This window comes from Hylobates moloch, unplaced genomic scaffold (genome assembly GCF_009828535.3).
Source record: "Hylobates moloch isolate HMO894 unplaced genomic scaffold, HMol_V3 SCAFFOLD_11, whole genome shotgun sequence".
NCBI classification, from domain to species: Eukaryota; Metazoa; Chordata; class Mammalia; order Primates; family Hylobatidae; genus Hylobates; species Hylobates moloch.
This window is the reverse complement of record NW_026652286.1, coordinates 58,668,638-58,684,021: the sequence shown is the minus strand read 5'-3', so window position 1 is coordinate 58,684,021 and position 15,384 is coordinate 58,668,638. Positions and strand designations below refer to the sequence as shown.

General features: G+C 39.5%; 1 protein-coding gene across 5 annotated transcripts in view; it reads right to left on the bottom strand.

Annotated features, from left to right (window-relative positions):
• The window catches only part of CCDC81 (coiled-coil domain containing 81), a 49,518-nt gene that overhangs the window by 9,382 nt on the left and 24,752 nt on the right, over positions 1-15,384 (bottom strand). For 4 of the 5 annotated variants that reach the window (XM_058446762.1, XM_032167106.2, XM_058446763.1 and 1 more), the window contains 5 exons: positions 13,754-13,877; positions 6,881-6,968; positions 6,312-6,455; positions 5,212-5,316; positions 2,025-2,197 (listed from right to left, as the gene is read on the bottom strand). In XM_058446762.1, the coding sequence (XP_058302745.1) occupies positions 2,025-2,197; positions 5,212-5,316; positions 6,312-6,455; positions 6,881-6,968; positions 13,754-13,877 (634 nt within the window). The remainder of the gene's footprint in view (positions 1-2,024; positions 2,198-5,211; positions 5,317-6,311; positions 6,456-6,880; positions 6,969-13,753; positions 13,878-15,384) is intronic. The other variant, XM_032167105.2, reaches the window with a different exon arrangement.

The following is a 15,384-nucleotide window of genomic DNA, read 5'->3' as shown; positions in this document are numbered from 1 at the left end:
CACGTTTTCTTCATAAAAAAATTATAGTTCTTTGATATACATATATTTTATACATACACATGTATGTGTGTTTCTAAATTTGAATTTATTCAACTCTGGTATTCTAAGAAAAAATGTAAATCTTATTTTTGTTATTATTATTCACTAATAGTATAAAGTATGGTTCCCAGTCTGTGGGTTGTAGGCTCCTGGGCTTGAAGACCTATAAATACCAAGTATTATCTTAAAAAAATGAATAAATATGTTTTGAAAAAAAAATCCATAGGCTAGTGAACAATGTGCTGAACACAGGACAAACAGGACAGGTATAGGCAGGTGACTGACCATATTGTCCAAATGCCTTACTACTAAAACAGCAGACACATCACCACCACTCCACCTCTTCCCACACCCACCAGTTCTTTTAAACATGTACATAAGAAAGCAGGAAGTGACCATTCTATAAACTGATTTATTTTCAACTCTCTTAAGTTACCTATCCTATTAAAAATTATGGTTCTGTTATATGTAACTTCTAAAGAACCCATATATGATCTTTCAAGTGAGTATAATGGAACATATACATTTTATAGAAACAGATTTTTTTCATCACAGAAACTTGCTTCTTATTTGTTTTAGGAGTTTCTGTTCACACTATAACAGCCTCCACAGTTGCTCTCCCAATCTCAGCAGCAAAAATGTGGGCCCCCTTAGGCATATGTATGTAAGCAGAGGGAAAGCTGCTCTACATGGCTTTTGGTCTCTGGTTCCAGTCCTTCCTATGTTCCCTGTACATTCCTGCCCTCAGGTTCCATGGGACACCCTTACATAATTATAATAAAACCTCAGCTTTGCCATGAGGTCATTTGAACATCTAATAGCTAGGAACAGCTGCTCAAGACAAGTTCCTTTCTTCATCTACTGGTACTGGCAATTGCAAAAACAATACAAGATGATGCTCTATATTATAGTAATTACAGATTGACCATCACTACTATAATGATAACTATGACAGCTTTTTCATTTTTGTAATAAAAAATTGTGGTACTGATACAGAAGGGAAGTGCTGGGAAGGGAAGAGCGTGGTCCCTTTAAACGATATGGAAGTGGGGGAAGGGCATGGTCCCTGGCTAGGGCTCCACCCTAGGACATGGTCTCTGGCTAGGGTTCCATCTGTGTGCCCATGGACCTAGATGAGGACAGGCATTTTTGTTTCCCTGCCTAAATGTTGCATTTCTCAAGACCACCCTGGCCTGCCACACCCCCATCCTGTGCCTATAAAAACCCCCGAGACCCTAGCAGGCAGGCACACAAGCGGCTGGACGTCGAGAGAAACACATCAGCAGAGGAACACACAAGTGGCTGGATGCTGAGAGGATGTCCAGAGCACACCAACAGGCACTGGCACGCCAGCAGGCCATCAACCAGCGGAATGACGTGGAGTTTGGCTGGGGTGGTTGGAGGGGAACCCGGGCCGCACAGCAGCCCAACTCCAGGGAAAAACCATCTCCTTTCTGGCTCATCCATCTGTTGAAAGCTACTTCCACTCAATAAAACCTTGCAGTCATTCTCCAAGCCCACGTGTGATCCAATTCTTCTGGTACACCAAGGAAAGAACCCTCGGATACAGAAAGCCCTCTCTCCTTGCGATAAGACAGGGGTCTATTGGGCTAACACTAACCACCTACAGATGGCTAAACTAAAAGAGCACTCTGTAACACATGCCCACTGGGGCTTCAGGAGCTGTAAACATTCACCCCTAGATACTGCCGTGTGGCCAGAGCCCCATAGCCTGCCCGTCTGTATGCTCTCCTAGAGGTTTGAGCAGCAGGGCACTGAAGAAGCAAGCCACACTCCCATTGCACGCCCTGCTAGGGGGACGAGGGAACTTTTCCCATTTCAGTACTGGCTGCTAACTGGGTTAGTTTGCTCAGTTGGTTACGGTGTGCTAATGAAACTACCAATGCTGATTCAATCCTACATGGAAATTAACTTCACATGAAAATTCCAAATCCATTTGTCAGAGCGTGTGTAGCTGGACTCACTCCTCTGTGAGTTGCACTTGTTCCAGGCGGTCCATCAACTCTCTGTATTGTCTTTGCTTTATTTCGTTTTCCTGTCTGTTATCCATTTGTTTCAGGAGACTCTGGGAATACTCCTCTTGCTTAAGAGCATTAAGCGCAGGACTGAGTGGCCGTTTGTCAAATAGGAAGGATTTCTAGAATGAAAGAGAAGCAATTCATTTATGCTAGAGTACCGAAAAACAAGGTTAATAATTCAGAAGACTAAAATAAATCAAAGTATTTCTTAATTTATAATATTTGCCCAGCCCTCAACACACTGACCAGCCAGTGTTGAGGTAACCTGTAGAATCATATGAGTGTGTTCAAGGATGAAGCTGAGCTGAGCTGACTGTGTTACCAAAACACCAGGAGTTTGGTCTAGGTGCTCACGGCACAGAAAGCCAATCACTGAGACAATGATTATTGCCAAGGAAGAGGGCTTTAATTGGGTGCTGTAGCCAAGGAGATGAGAGATCAGTCTCAAGTCCATCTCCCTGACCAACTAAAAGTAGGGGTTTATATAGCAGGGAAGAATTGAAACTATGGGAAAACCAGAATTCGGGAGGGATAAGGAAGCAATCATGGTCAATGGAGGGGCCTGGCTCATTGTCTGAATTGAATCATCTGGTGAGTTTCAATTGTTTGACACTTTTTGGAAGGCCTAGTGGTTCTTTTCTGAGGAGGAAACTCAGATAAAACAAATGTTAAGTTTCAAGCTTTAAGACCAAAAGGGTCAATTTCTATGTTTATTTAAAACAAAAACAAAAAAAACCTGTCTGTGGGACTATTGGGTCAGTTTCAACTGGAATCCCATTGCTGAGACAGAGATTAAAAAGGACTCCATGGAGTAGGTTGTGAGTTAGCATTTACAACATCCGATGGAAGGAAGAAGGAATTCTGAGTGCATGCAAAATCATGCAAGGACAGAGAGGAACTGAAAAGAGGGCAAACTGAATACCTACTGTGGGCCTGGCCATTCTAGACCCTGGTGATCCAACAGTGAGCAACAACAGAGATCCTCGCACTCATCAAGCCTGCATGCTGGTGCAGGAGACAGACAATGAACAAGAAACGGTACATCAGGTCATTTAAGATAGTGCTAAGTGCTAGGAAGCCCTTATGATAGCAAGTGGCTGGGTGGGAAAAGAGCTAAACTGGCTGGTTATTAGGGAAGGCTTTTCCATGGAGAAAATGAATCACCTTCACTGTAAATATCAGGGAGACCCGTGTTCCATACAGAAGGAACATTAAGTGCAAAGACACTAGATGGAAACAAACTAGGCATGTTCAATGAGCAGAAAAAAAGTCTCTGTGGCTGAGACATAGTGACCAAGGGAAAGGAGAAGGCATAGTGACCAAGAGGAAGGCAGGAGTCAAAGCGTGTAGAATTTGATAGTTGAAGGTGAGGAGTCTAAATTTCATTTTAACTCAATGGGAGGCCAGTGGAGGTTTTAAACGGGATAATAGTATGTTTTGGTTAACAATATTATAATATCACTTTGGCTGCTGTGTGGAGAATAAATTATAGGGAGCAAGAATGCAAGCAGTGAATCTAAAAGTATTGAAGAAGTTGAGCATAAAAATGTGGCTTGGCAACACTTTCAATGTGGCAACATTAAAGATGAAGACATTTGGACAGATATTGGATACATTTTGGAGGTAAAGGCAACTGGACTTGCAAATGATCGGAAGTCAGGAACAGAGAAAGGAATACTGAGATCATGACTAGATACAGGTTTGTGCAAAAATGGATGGTTGGTGATGCCACTTACTAACACGAGAAGACAGAAAGGAACAGGTTAAGGAGGGAATCAAAAGTTCTGTTTAGGTCTTTTTAAATTTAAGATGTGTATAGATCTATCAAAGAAGAGATACACAGCAGTGATAAATATAATCTGGAGCTTATATATAAGAAGAGAGAAAGATCATGCCTAAATTTCAGAAGCCCCATGCTCGCTCTCTCTCTCCTTCCTTCCCTGCTTCCCTGCCTGGAATGCTCTTCCTCCCTTGGTTTCTTTACCTAACTCCTGTATGCCAGAAAGTCTTCCCAGATCTCTGGTCTAGGTTAATGAATCTCTTCTTTTGCTCATATAGTGCCCTTTTTCAGAGATTTATCATCGCATTTATTACACCACACAGTTGTCTCTTTAAGTGTCTGTCTCTCCCACTACAGACCTCTTCAGAAGGGGGAACCTTGTATTCCTAGACACCAGCACAGTGGCCAGCATGGAGGAATTCAATAAATGTTTGATGATGAATAAATAAATTATATTTTATTAGATTTACATCCGGAATGTCGACTACCTAGATGGTGGTATATAAAGAGAAAGATTCAGGCAGAAATAAAGGTAGGCCCATGATGATTGAAAACATTAAATCAAGCAGTGAAGCAGTTGGCTCACCACCATCTGAATCTGAGTTTCTCAAACATTAATGCAAATGCAAATCACCTGGGGATCTTATTCCACCATAGATGCCCATTCAGGGAGTCTGGGGTGGGGCCCTAGATTCAGCATTTCCAGCAAGCTCCCAGGCAATGCTGATACTGCTGGTTCTCTTAGGTCCTTGGGCTGGACTTTAGTAGTATACTGCTCCCTCCTCTCCACCCATCCCACGTCCTGGTTGAGAATTACCATAATTAACAAGACCTGCAGTGACTAGTGGGAACGGTACAGTGAATGTGAGTGGTGTGGCTATAGACACTGGACAACACCTGCCCTAGAAGAAAGCTTCAAAGTGCACCACCCACTTTTCAACTCTGCTGCTTAAAAAAATGGCACAACTGGCCAGGCATGGTGGCTCACACTTGTAATCCCAGCACTTTGGGAGGCCAAGACGGGTGGATCATGAGACCAGGGGTTCGAGACCAGCCTGGCCAACATGGTGAAACCCTGTCTCTACTAAAAATACAAAAATTAGCGGGGCATGGTGGCGGATGCCTGTAATCCCAGCTACTCGGGAGGCTGAGGCAGGAGAATGGCTTGAACCTGGGAGGCAGAGGTTGCAGTGAGCCGAGACCACACCATTGCACTGCAGCCTGGGTGATGGAGCAAGACTCTGTCTCAAAAAATAAAAATAAAAAATAAGGCACAACCTGCAACACAGGGAGTGGATCCAAAGACTCACAGATGGGCCAGGTGTTAGCAATAGAAATTTTTTAAAGACTTACATAAAATTCCGGTTTCTCATTCTTGTGGCTTCTTATAGCTTCAGCAACTCCAAGATTATAGGCAGCATTTTTCTGATTCTGTTCTCTAGTAGCCAGACTTTTCATCTATTGTAAAAAAAAAAGAAAGAAAAAGAAAAAAAAAGTTTATTTTTAAATTTTAAATTACATATTGAAGTGGAGCCTCTAAAAATTTTAATTCTATTACATTAAAATAATCCAGCCATGGTAGAAACCTGCCTTTTGGAGGCAATGGTATTTTCTGATATCTCTATAGATTTATAAAAGTAGATTGGGAAAGGTATTTTATTTCCTATTCTTGGCCTTTAGGTACCACCACTAGAGGGATCTAAGGAATGGAAGAATTCATCACAAATGCATGAAAGGGCAGGCAGCAGGGTCAATTATTAGACACCACAGAAATCTGGATACAGCAAGTGTAAAAGTGCTATTCTGTCTTTGCTTGAAATAGGACATGAATCTGAAGGGTAAAAGCCTTCACCAGAGTTATATTTTTTCAGAAATAAGGAAGCATAAATCCTATAATTCCACCTTTAAAATTCAGACCTTAGGTTAAAGAAAATCAGTGATATGTGCAAACATTCGACTGCATGGATATTTGTCCCAGTGTTGTTTATTATTAGTGAAAACTTCAACACAAGTTTTAGTCTAACAGCAAATACATGATTAGATATGTCACAATACAGACATATGATGGAACACTTTTAAATTACATTATAGGCTGGGCTCAGTGGGTCATGCCTGTAATCCCAGCACTTTGGGAGGCAGAGGCGGGAGGAATGCTTGAGCCCAGGAGTTGGAGACCACCCTGGGCAACATGGTGAAACCCCATCTCTACAAAAAATACATAAATTAGCTGGGTGTAGTGACATGTGCCTGTAGTCCCAGCTAATCTGGAGGCTGAGGTCGAAGGATCACCTGAGCCCAAGTAGGTCGAGGCTGCAGTGAGCAGAGGTTGTGCCACTGCATTCCAACCTGGGTGACAGAGTGAGACCCTGTGCCAATAAAAAATAATAATAAATTACATTATATAATCATGTTCTACTGCCCCATATTAAAGACTAATCGAGGTGTTGGACTACCTGGTGTCTGAAGAGAGCCTCCTGATCTTTCAACATCTGATACTGCTGTATGAGTCTCTCATCTTCTATCTCTCTCCTCCTTTCCTCACTGTAGTACAACAGGGAATTTCGTTGTGCTCGTTGCAAACATACATAGCACATTTCCTACAATCCCAAATTTCAGGACAAATAAATTTTTACATTTTACCTTTTTGCTTTCACATTCCCTTCACAAGCTCTCCAAAGGCTAGGTATCTCAAGAAACCTGTTATTAATGGATATATTAGTGACAGCAAAATGAGATTTGCAGAGTGGACCCCAGAAATATTCTAAAGGATCTTCTGAACTCTCACTTCATCAGAAGTATTTATAGCAGCTGAAACTTAGAAAGGGATTTCTCAACTCTTTTTTTGTTTACCAGTACATCTTGACTAGTAGACAGATTTATCACAGTCTGGTTTTGAGCCTGAGTACTTGAGTACTTGAGCCATACTCATATAATTAAGCAAGAGAGATTCCCAGAACTCTCTTTGAGAAACAAAAATCAGTATAAGATTCTGATGGGGCTTATTTGTTTGGAAACACTGTACCTGTCCTGCCTTATTATGATCCTGGCAAGCTGGAGATGTTTGGGGCTTCATCTCACTGTCATGTTTCAGACAACTTGGAGATGATAAGCTATAAAAACAATGCAACATTAATTAATGTTTAATACAATCTGATCTCAAGAGCAATAATAATTTTAGAGGCAAGTATAAGATGAAGAAAAATATCTCAGTGGTTTACTTCAGAACAGCTTTATGTATAGAGGTTAAGAATATGTACCACAGAATCTGAATTTGTGTCAGATAAAGGTGGGTTTGAATCCCAGCTTTCTTCCTTACGAGATGACTGACATCAGACCAGCTGCGTAATCTTGCAAAGTCCCAGTTACCAATTTGTGTGAAATGGGGGTGAAATTTATTCATTCCACAGAAACGTACTGAGTGCTTACGATGTACACTGTTGTAAGCACAGGAGAAGCAATGAAGAACAAAATAAACACATACAAAAGTCCCAGCCCTCATGGAATTAACATTCTGATGGGGCTAGACAGCCCAGTGACAAGATAAATAGGTGAACTCTATAGTATGTTCCATGATGATAAATGCCTTGCAATGCTGGAGGAATGGAGTGTTAAACTGTAAAGAGAATGGCCAGGGAAGTTCTTACCAAGGAAGTGACATATGAGTAAATACCTGAAGGAAGTAAGAGAACAACAGTGTAGATATCTGATGGAAAAGACATTCCAAGCAAACAAACCAGTGCAGTCCTTCAGGTAGATGGTGCCTGTGGTCAGTGTGGTGGAGGGAGATGAATTAGGGGTGAGTATTAATATTAATACTAGTATTAATTCATTAGAAAATAGGACTGATAATATCACCTAAAAAGCAGCTCGAAGAATGAAAATATTTATTTTTAAATTTTATTTACTTTATTTTATTTTTTGAGACAGAGTCTCACTGTGTCATCCAGGCTGGAGTGCAATGGCACAATCTCAGCTCACTGCAACCTCTGCCTCCCAAGTTCAAGCGATTCTCCTGCCTCAGCCTCCCAAGTAGCTGGGACTACAGGTGCACACCACCACGCCCGGCTAATTTTTGTATTTTTAGTAGAGATGGGGTTTCACCATATTGGTCAGGCTGGTCTCGGACTCCTGACCTAGTGGTCTGCCCACCTCGGCCTCCCAAAGTGCTGGGATTACAGGCGTGAGCCACTGAGCCAGGCCAAGAATGAAAATATTTAAAAGTAGAGAAATGGAGAACAGATTCAGAAGCTCAAACATGCATTTAGTAGGAGTGCTGAATTTTTAGAATAAAGGAAATGGCAAAGAACAATATTCTAGAAAATAACAGATAAGAATTTTCCAGAAAGTCATGACTCCTAAGAATAGTCATGCAGAACATCAAGAAATAAGAAAGATTCTTAAAAGCTACAAGAAAGAATGACAACCAGATTGATTCAGATGTTGCATCAGGACAAGTGTCAGGAGAAAATGGAGCAATATCATTAAAATGCTGAAGGAAAATAACTGAACCAAGAATCAGCACTCAAGAGCAACAACATAATAAGAATCATTTTAAGCAATACAAAGAATAAGTGTACTGAAAAGACAGGGAACCATTACAGGATATACTTTAGCAAGAAGAAAAATGAACCTAGGAGGAAGGACAGGGATATAAGAAACAGGCCAGGCATGGTGGCCCACGCCTGTAATCCCAGCACTTTGGGAGGCCGAGGAGGTGGATCACTTGAGGTCAGGAGCTCGAGACCAGCCTGGCCAACATGGTGAAACCCTGTCTCCGCTAAAAACACAAAAATTAGCCAGGCATGGTGGTGTGCGCCTGTAATCCCAACTACTCAGGAGGCTGAGGCAGGAGAATTGGTTGAGCACAGGAGGCAGAGGTTGCAGTGAGCCAAGATCACGCCACTGCGCTCCAGCCTGGGCAAAAAAGAAAAAAGAAGAAATGATGGTGACCAAAGAAATTGGTAAAACATGTTGACAAATCCAAATTAATCATTGACCATAAAATAATACAAAATGTTTTAACACTTAAAACCAAATTGGAACAAAAATTCTAGACAAAAAAAATACAGGTTTGGAAGGGGATGCAGTTTGAAGGAAATTGAAAGCATACTGAAGAAACGTGGTCAAAGGAAATTCAAAGCATACTAAAGAAATGAGATCAGTCCAACAGAAAAGGGGTAATAATGAAGTTAAATGCACAGTGCACAGTAAATAGAAAATACAAAATAAGACAGTAAAGATAGGTTCAAATATACCAATAATTACAACTGAAATTAAAGTCTAGATTGAGTTTTAAAACATCCAAATATAAGCTATTTAGTAGAGACACACAGGAAATAATAAAACACACACAAAACTTCTTAAAATGGCATTAAAAGGCTATTCCAGGTAAATACTAATCAGATGTTGCATTGTTAATTACATAGTACAGAAATGAAGGCAAAAGATTTTAGTAGAGACAAAGGAAAATATTTCATAATGATAAAAGGAACTGTCTACCAAAAAAAACCTAGACGTGTAGAATTTAATATTGCTTAAGAAGCAAAAATTGATGTAATTACTGAAAAACATACCATCATGGTGAAAGATTTTTAATATCTCTCTCAAAGAAAAAAATAGTGAGGATTTAAAAGCTTTTAACAACTTATTTTAACAAGGTTTAGCTAATATCTAAATATCTAGAAATTTACATCTAAGGAATAGTAGTATATGGTGTCTTCAAGTATACATAAAACAATTACTGTAAAAGTACTCAAGCTAGAAAAGAAGGTTCAGCAAATTACAAAGTACCAAATAACTAACATTAAATGAACCACAGCATAAAATGAGAAAGCGCCCCACTAAAAACCTCTATTCATTTGGAAAAAGTAATAAAATGTGTCTTCTGAATAACCAATGAATTAAGTATTGTATAAGTCTACACTCCCTTACTGCAATTCCAAAATGCAAATGCTCGACTCTGACCACACTGGTCATGTTTTCTAATTTCTTATACCATGTTCATACTTTCCATTCTTTTAATTTATGTAAAGATTTTAAACATCTTATTATATATTCTGTATTTTATAATATTCAGGATCCAAAATCCTTGAGAGCTCAATTCTTCCATCTTTTGTTTCTGATGGCTCTCATTATGTGGCAGCTTATTTCCATGTGGTCTTTGTAATTTTGGATTCTGACCTAATTTTTAGCCCAATCCGTCTGTCAAAAGTCAGGAGCCTGAGATGAAAATAAGATCCTTTAGAGCAAGGGTTGGCAAACTTTTTATGAAAAGAGCCAGAGAGTGAATATTTTAGGCTTTGAGGGCCATACAGCCCCTGACACAACTAGCAGGTGCAGATAATATGCAAATGGATGGGCATAGCAGTGTTTCGGTGACACTATTTATAAAAACATATGGTGGACTAGATTTGGCTCTCAGTAGAGGACTTTTTCAGATTATTTAGACTACCATATTGCTAGAAGCAGAACACTTTATTTTTTAATAACTTTTAGGCCTCAAAATCTGGGGTGGGGCGAATGCTGATTCCCTAAAGGTTTGATTTAAATAACCTGTCAGATGCAACTGACATGAAGAAGTAATAGGAAATATGTCTCAATCTGGTTTCTTATGATCCAAGAGGATTCATTTGTATTTTTTTTAATCCTCTAACTTGGAGTGAAAATTTTACAGACTCACTAACCACTACATGCCCTTCAGCACCATCCAAATTTGCACTTCCTATAGTAGTCCCTATTTTGAATAATGGTGCCATCTTCTCCCAGTTACCTAAGCCAAAATCTGGGGTCGTCTTCGACATCTCCTTCTTAACCTCCCTTAACTAATCCCCAACAAAGCTAAAGCTCTCCATCTGATCTTTGTTTCATACCCTTATTACCTTTCCCCAGACGAGTTATACTCAACTGTTAAACAATGAAAGTCCTATCCTTCTTAGTTTAAACAAATCTTACTCAAACCCCAATATATAAAACAGAAAAATAGCACACATCCTCCAGTGGAAGTGAGGAAATAGAGCCCAGAGTCCCACCCACATGACCTCACTCTCAGCCTTTGATATGCTCTTAAGGCCCTCTGAGGCCTTAGGGTCTTTTGCTGGAAACAGATTCCCTAGACTACTGCCTTGATCTGCTAAATTGTGCTACACTTTTCCATTTTATTACACCTCTTCCTCTGCTGCTAATCTTATCCCTCTAAATCATTCTTTACTCTTCTAAAAGAATATTTTTTTCAAAAGGAAAATGCAATCATGGACTGACATTCCCAAACATGGTGTTTGGGGACTTGGACGGGTTGGTAAATCAGAAAAGATGTATTTTAAACTTCTGTGCACTAAATGGTGCAGAAACAAAATTAAAAAGAAAAAAAGAATGGGGAAAATGTTTAAAACATACACATCAGATACCTATGATACATGAAGTTCTCTTTATAAGAAATACAACTTGTTTTTAAGAAAAAGTAAAGCTCCCAGTTGAAAAAGGACACAGGATTCAAGCAGGAAAATTGTAAAAGAACTACAAATGGCTAAGAAACAAGATAAAAATAAATGTAGGCCAGGTGTGGTGGCTCACGCCTGTAATCCCAGTACTTTGAGAGACCGAAGTGGGAGGATTGCTTGAGGCCAGGAGTTCTAGACCAGCCTACACAACATACTAAGACCCCATCTCTACAAAAAAAAAAAAAAAAAAATCAAAAAATTAGCTGGTGTGGTGGTGCACACCTATAGTCCCAGCTACTCAGGGTCTGAGGCAGGAAAATCACTTGAGCCCAGCAGGTTGAGGCTGCAGTGAGCCACGATCATGCCACTGTTCTTTAGCCTTGGTGACAGAGTGAGATGCTGTCTCAAAAACAAAACAAAACAAAACAAAACAAAACCCACTAGAAATCAAACGCACACAGGTTAAAAACAATAATGAAATACCATAATTTCACTTTGCTAAGGTATTAGCAAAGCTGTAGAAAATATAGCAGTCTCTCATATTACTGTTGCTGAGAGGATAATTTGCTACAACCATGAAGAAGATAATTGGAAATGTGTATCAAAGGCACGAAAATGGACTCACCTCTTATCTCTGAAATTTAACTTTAAAGTTTTTATCCTATGGAATATCCAGATGTATGCATGGAATTATGTTTAATTATATTTTCACAACATTATTTATAGTACTTAAAAACTGGAAGCCATCTAAATATCCAATAGGAGATTGGTTAAACAAAAGGTTTAATCTTTCATTAAGATGATATGCAATTATTTGTTAAGGTTTTAGAATATTTAATGTCATGGGGAAATCACTTATTAAATGTAACAGAAATCCATATAATATCTCAATTTTATTTAAAAACTGTGTATATTCCAAGTGTAAGTATCTGTATATATTGTATATGCATTGAAATAAACGACATACACCATAAGGTTAATATAAAGTTTCCTCTATGTAGAGGGATTATGGGTGAATTTTTGTAACTCTTGCTTTTTTGGTTTTCTCAAAATTTCTATGATAAACGTGTTGTTTTAGTAATCAGCACAAAAAATATTTTTTGGTTAACTTTTTTTTTTTTTTTTTGAGACGGAGTCTTGCTCTGTCACCCAGGCTAGAGAACAGTGGCACAATCTTGGCTCACTGCAACCTCTGCCTCCCAGGTTCACGCCATTCTCCTGCCTCAGCTTCCCAAGTAGCTGAGATTACAGGTGCTCGCCACCACGCCCGGGTAATTTTTTTTATTTTTAATAGAGACGGTGTTTCACCGTGTTAGCCAGGATAGTCTTGATATCCTGACCTCGTGATCCACCTGCCTCAGCCTCCCAAAGTGCTGGGATTACAGGTGTGAGCCACCGCGCCTGGACTATTTTTTGGTTAACTTCTACAGGAAACAAACATTTTTGAGTCAACTTCTATAGGAAACCTTTACCAACCACTTCCAACAATTACTCTGTCCTTTTGCAGCCTCTGTACTTTTGTTATCTTCATCGCATGCACTTTTTTTTAATTTCAGTCTTCCTGCAAGACTATTTTATAAAAGCAGGTTTATACATCTGTAACTCTGAATCTTCGGTGCCTAGAATAGTACCTGGCACATGGTGGTGCTCAGTGTTTGTTGTATTGAATTAAATTCCCAAGGACTATACATCTAATTCTCAATTATCTTTCATAACAGTGATATTATCCAAAACAAGCATTCCTAGAGTTTTTAACATGACTTTAGTAATCCACAAAGTACACAAATGGCACATATGATAGCTGATAAATTTTGACACATTAATAAATTAAAGGTTGGCAGCACAATGCAAAGTACATAGTTACGTGCTCAGTAAACACTTAATGAATGAGCATGGTTGAGTATGGTTGACTGATTTGAGGTCTTAAAAAGTATCCTACTCAGAGAGAAGGATAAAATATTTTAGAAATCTTTTGACATACCATCACAAGAAGAAAACGACCATGATAAATTGTAATATACTCATTCATTCAAGTCATGTTTATTGAGAACTAACGGAGTGCTGGCTATGTTTGGCAAAACTACTTTCCAGTTTGATGTAAATATAACACTGTGTCACATCATAATATCCAAGCACTCAGAAAACAGGAAAGTTTTGTAGATTTGGGAAGCCCAAATCTACAGAAAAAGTTGGATGATCCCAACTCTGTGCTATTTTGTTTCTGCCTGTGTCATAACATCTATTCCACTGAATCATAATTTATCCCTCTGCATATGTCTGGCTTTCCCACTAGATGGTGAACCTTGGTCACCTTTATTATTCCCATCATGTTGCATATAGAAAGCTCTAAAGAACACTGGATAAATGAATTAATGAACAATTACAGTTCCCTGCATCAAGCAATGACTCAAAAATATATTTAGTAAAGTACAACAGAAAAAAAAAAGTCAATGCATTACCTTTCAGGGGTCGTAATCTTCCCACCACTCTCACTTCGGTCAAACTTTTCCAGCAAGCTGACATTTGTCACTTTGGCAGGGAACAAAGCTTGTCTATCTCGAAGTCTTTTGGGTGATGAGATATCTGTAGAACAAAGAATGAATGAAAACGAGTCTCCTTTCAACTCTCAAACCACTAACTGTGTAGTTTTTACCAAGGGAAATTTTCATATAAGATACACTCTCTTATCTTTAAATAATCACCCGTTGTTCTATTGTGGTATAAAAAAATGTTTTTTGCTGTATATTTACAAAGAAAGCACTGTGCTAAGCATTTAGAAGACAAAAAGAGGCAAGTAACATAAATGCAGAAAGTGGGCTGGATATAACACGACCAGGAGACATGTTAGTTTAGTTAACATTTCTTATGAAAAATGAACAGTGGTAGTTTTACAACTTTGGTATCTGTAGATTTAGACATTTTGCCTGTAAAGATCTTTCAATAGATATAGTTGAAGAGAAAAATAAGATATAAACAAAAAAGTGAGAGCTCCCATTTGGAGGTCGTCTTATGTGCTAACAGTGCTAAGTGCTTTATAATATACATTTAATAAATAACAACTTAGGACAGTGATGAAAAATGTATAAGTCACAAATAAGTGTTGCAGACTTTTTTTTTTTTTTTTTTTTTTTTGAGATGGAGTCTTACTCTGTCGCCCAGGCTGGAGTGCAGTAACCCAATCTCAGCTCATTGCAACTTCTGCCTCCCAGGTTCAAGCAATTCTCCCACCTCAGCCTCCCGAGTAGCTGGGATGACAGGTGCACGCCACTACTCCCAGCTAACTTTTTTTTTTTTTGGTAGTAGTAGAGATGGGGTTTCGCCATGTTGGCCAGGCTGGCTTTGAACTCCTGACCTCAGGTGATCCACCCACCTCGGCCTCCCAAAGTGCTGGGATTACAGGCGTGAGCCACCATGCCCAGCCAAATGTTGTAGTCTTTAAGGATCTGATATGTTCAGAGGAGAGAAGCCACTTCAGAATTCAGTGATAAGTTTTCATGGAGGATGTGAGATATGAAAAGTGTACTAAAAGGTGAGTAGGATGGAGATAGACTGAAAGAAAAGGAAGGACAATTCAGGCTGCAGGAAAAAAAAAATGAAAAAAATGAACAAAAGGATGAAGTTGGGGAAGGGCAGGCATGTTAGAAGAGCATGAATAGGCCAAGCATAGTGGCTCACGCCTGTAATCCCAGCACTTTGGGAGGCCAAGGTGGGCAGATCGTTTGAGCTCAGGAGTTCAAAACCAGCCTAGGCAACATGGCGAAACCCTGTCTCTACAAAAAGTACGAAAATTAGCCAGGCATGGTGGCGCACACCTGTGGTCCTAGCTACTCAGGAAGCTGAGGTAGGAGGATCACCTGAGCCCAGGAGGTTGAGGCTGCAGTGAGCCAAGACAGTGCACTCCACCCTGAGTAACAGAGCAAGACCCCAGCTCAAAGAAAAAAAAAGGAGAACATGAATAGATAATTTTGCCCAAAAAAGGGGTCTGTGTAGGGCACAGTGGGAGATGAGACTAGAGAAATAAAAGCATACGAATATTAGGCTAAAAGTTGATATGCAATCCTGTAGGCCACACATAGAAAACAGACATCCA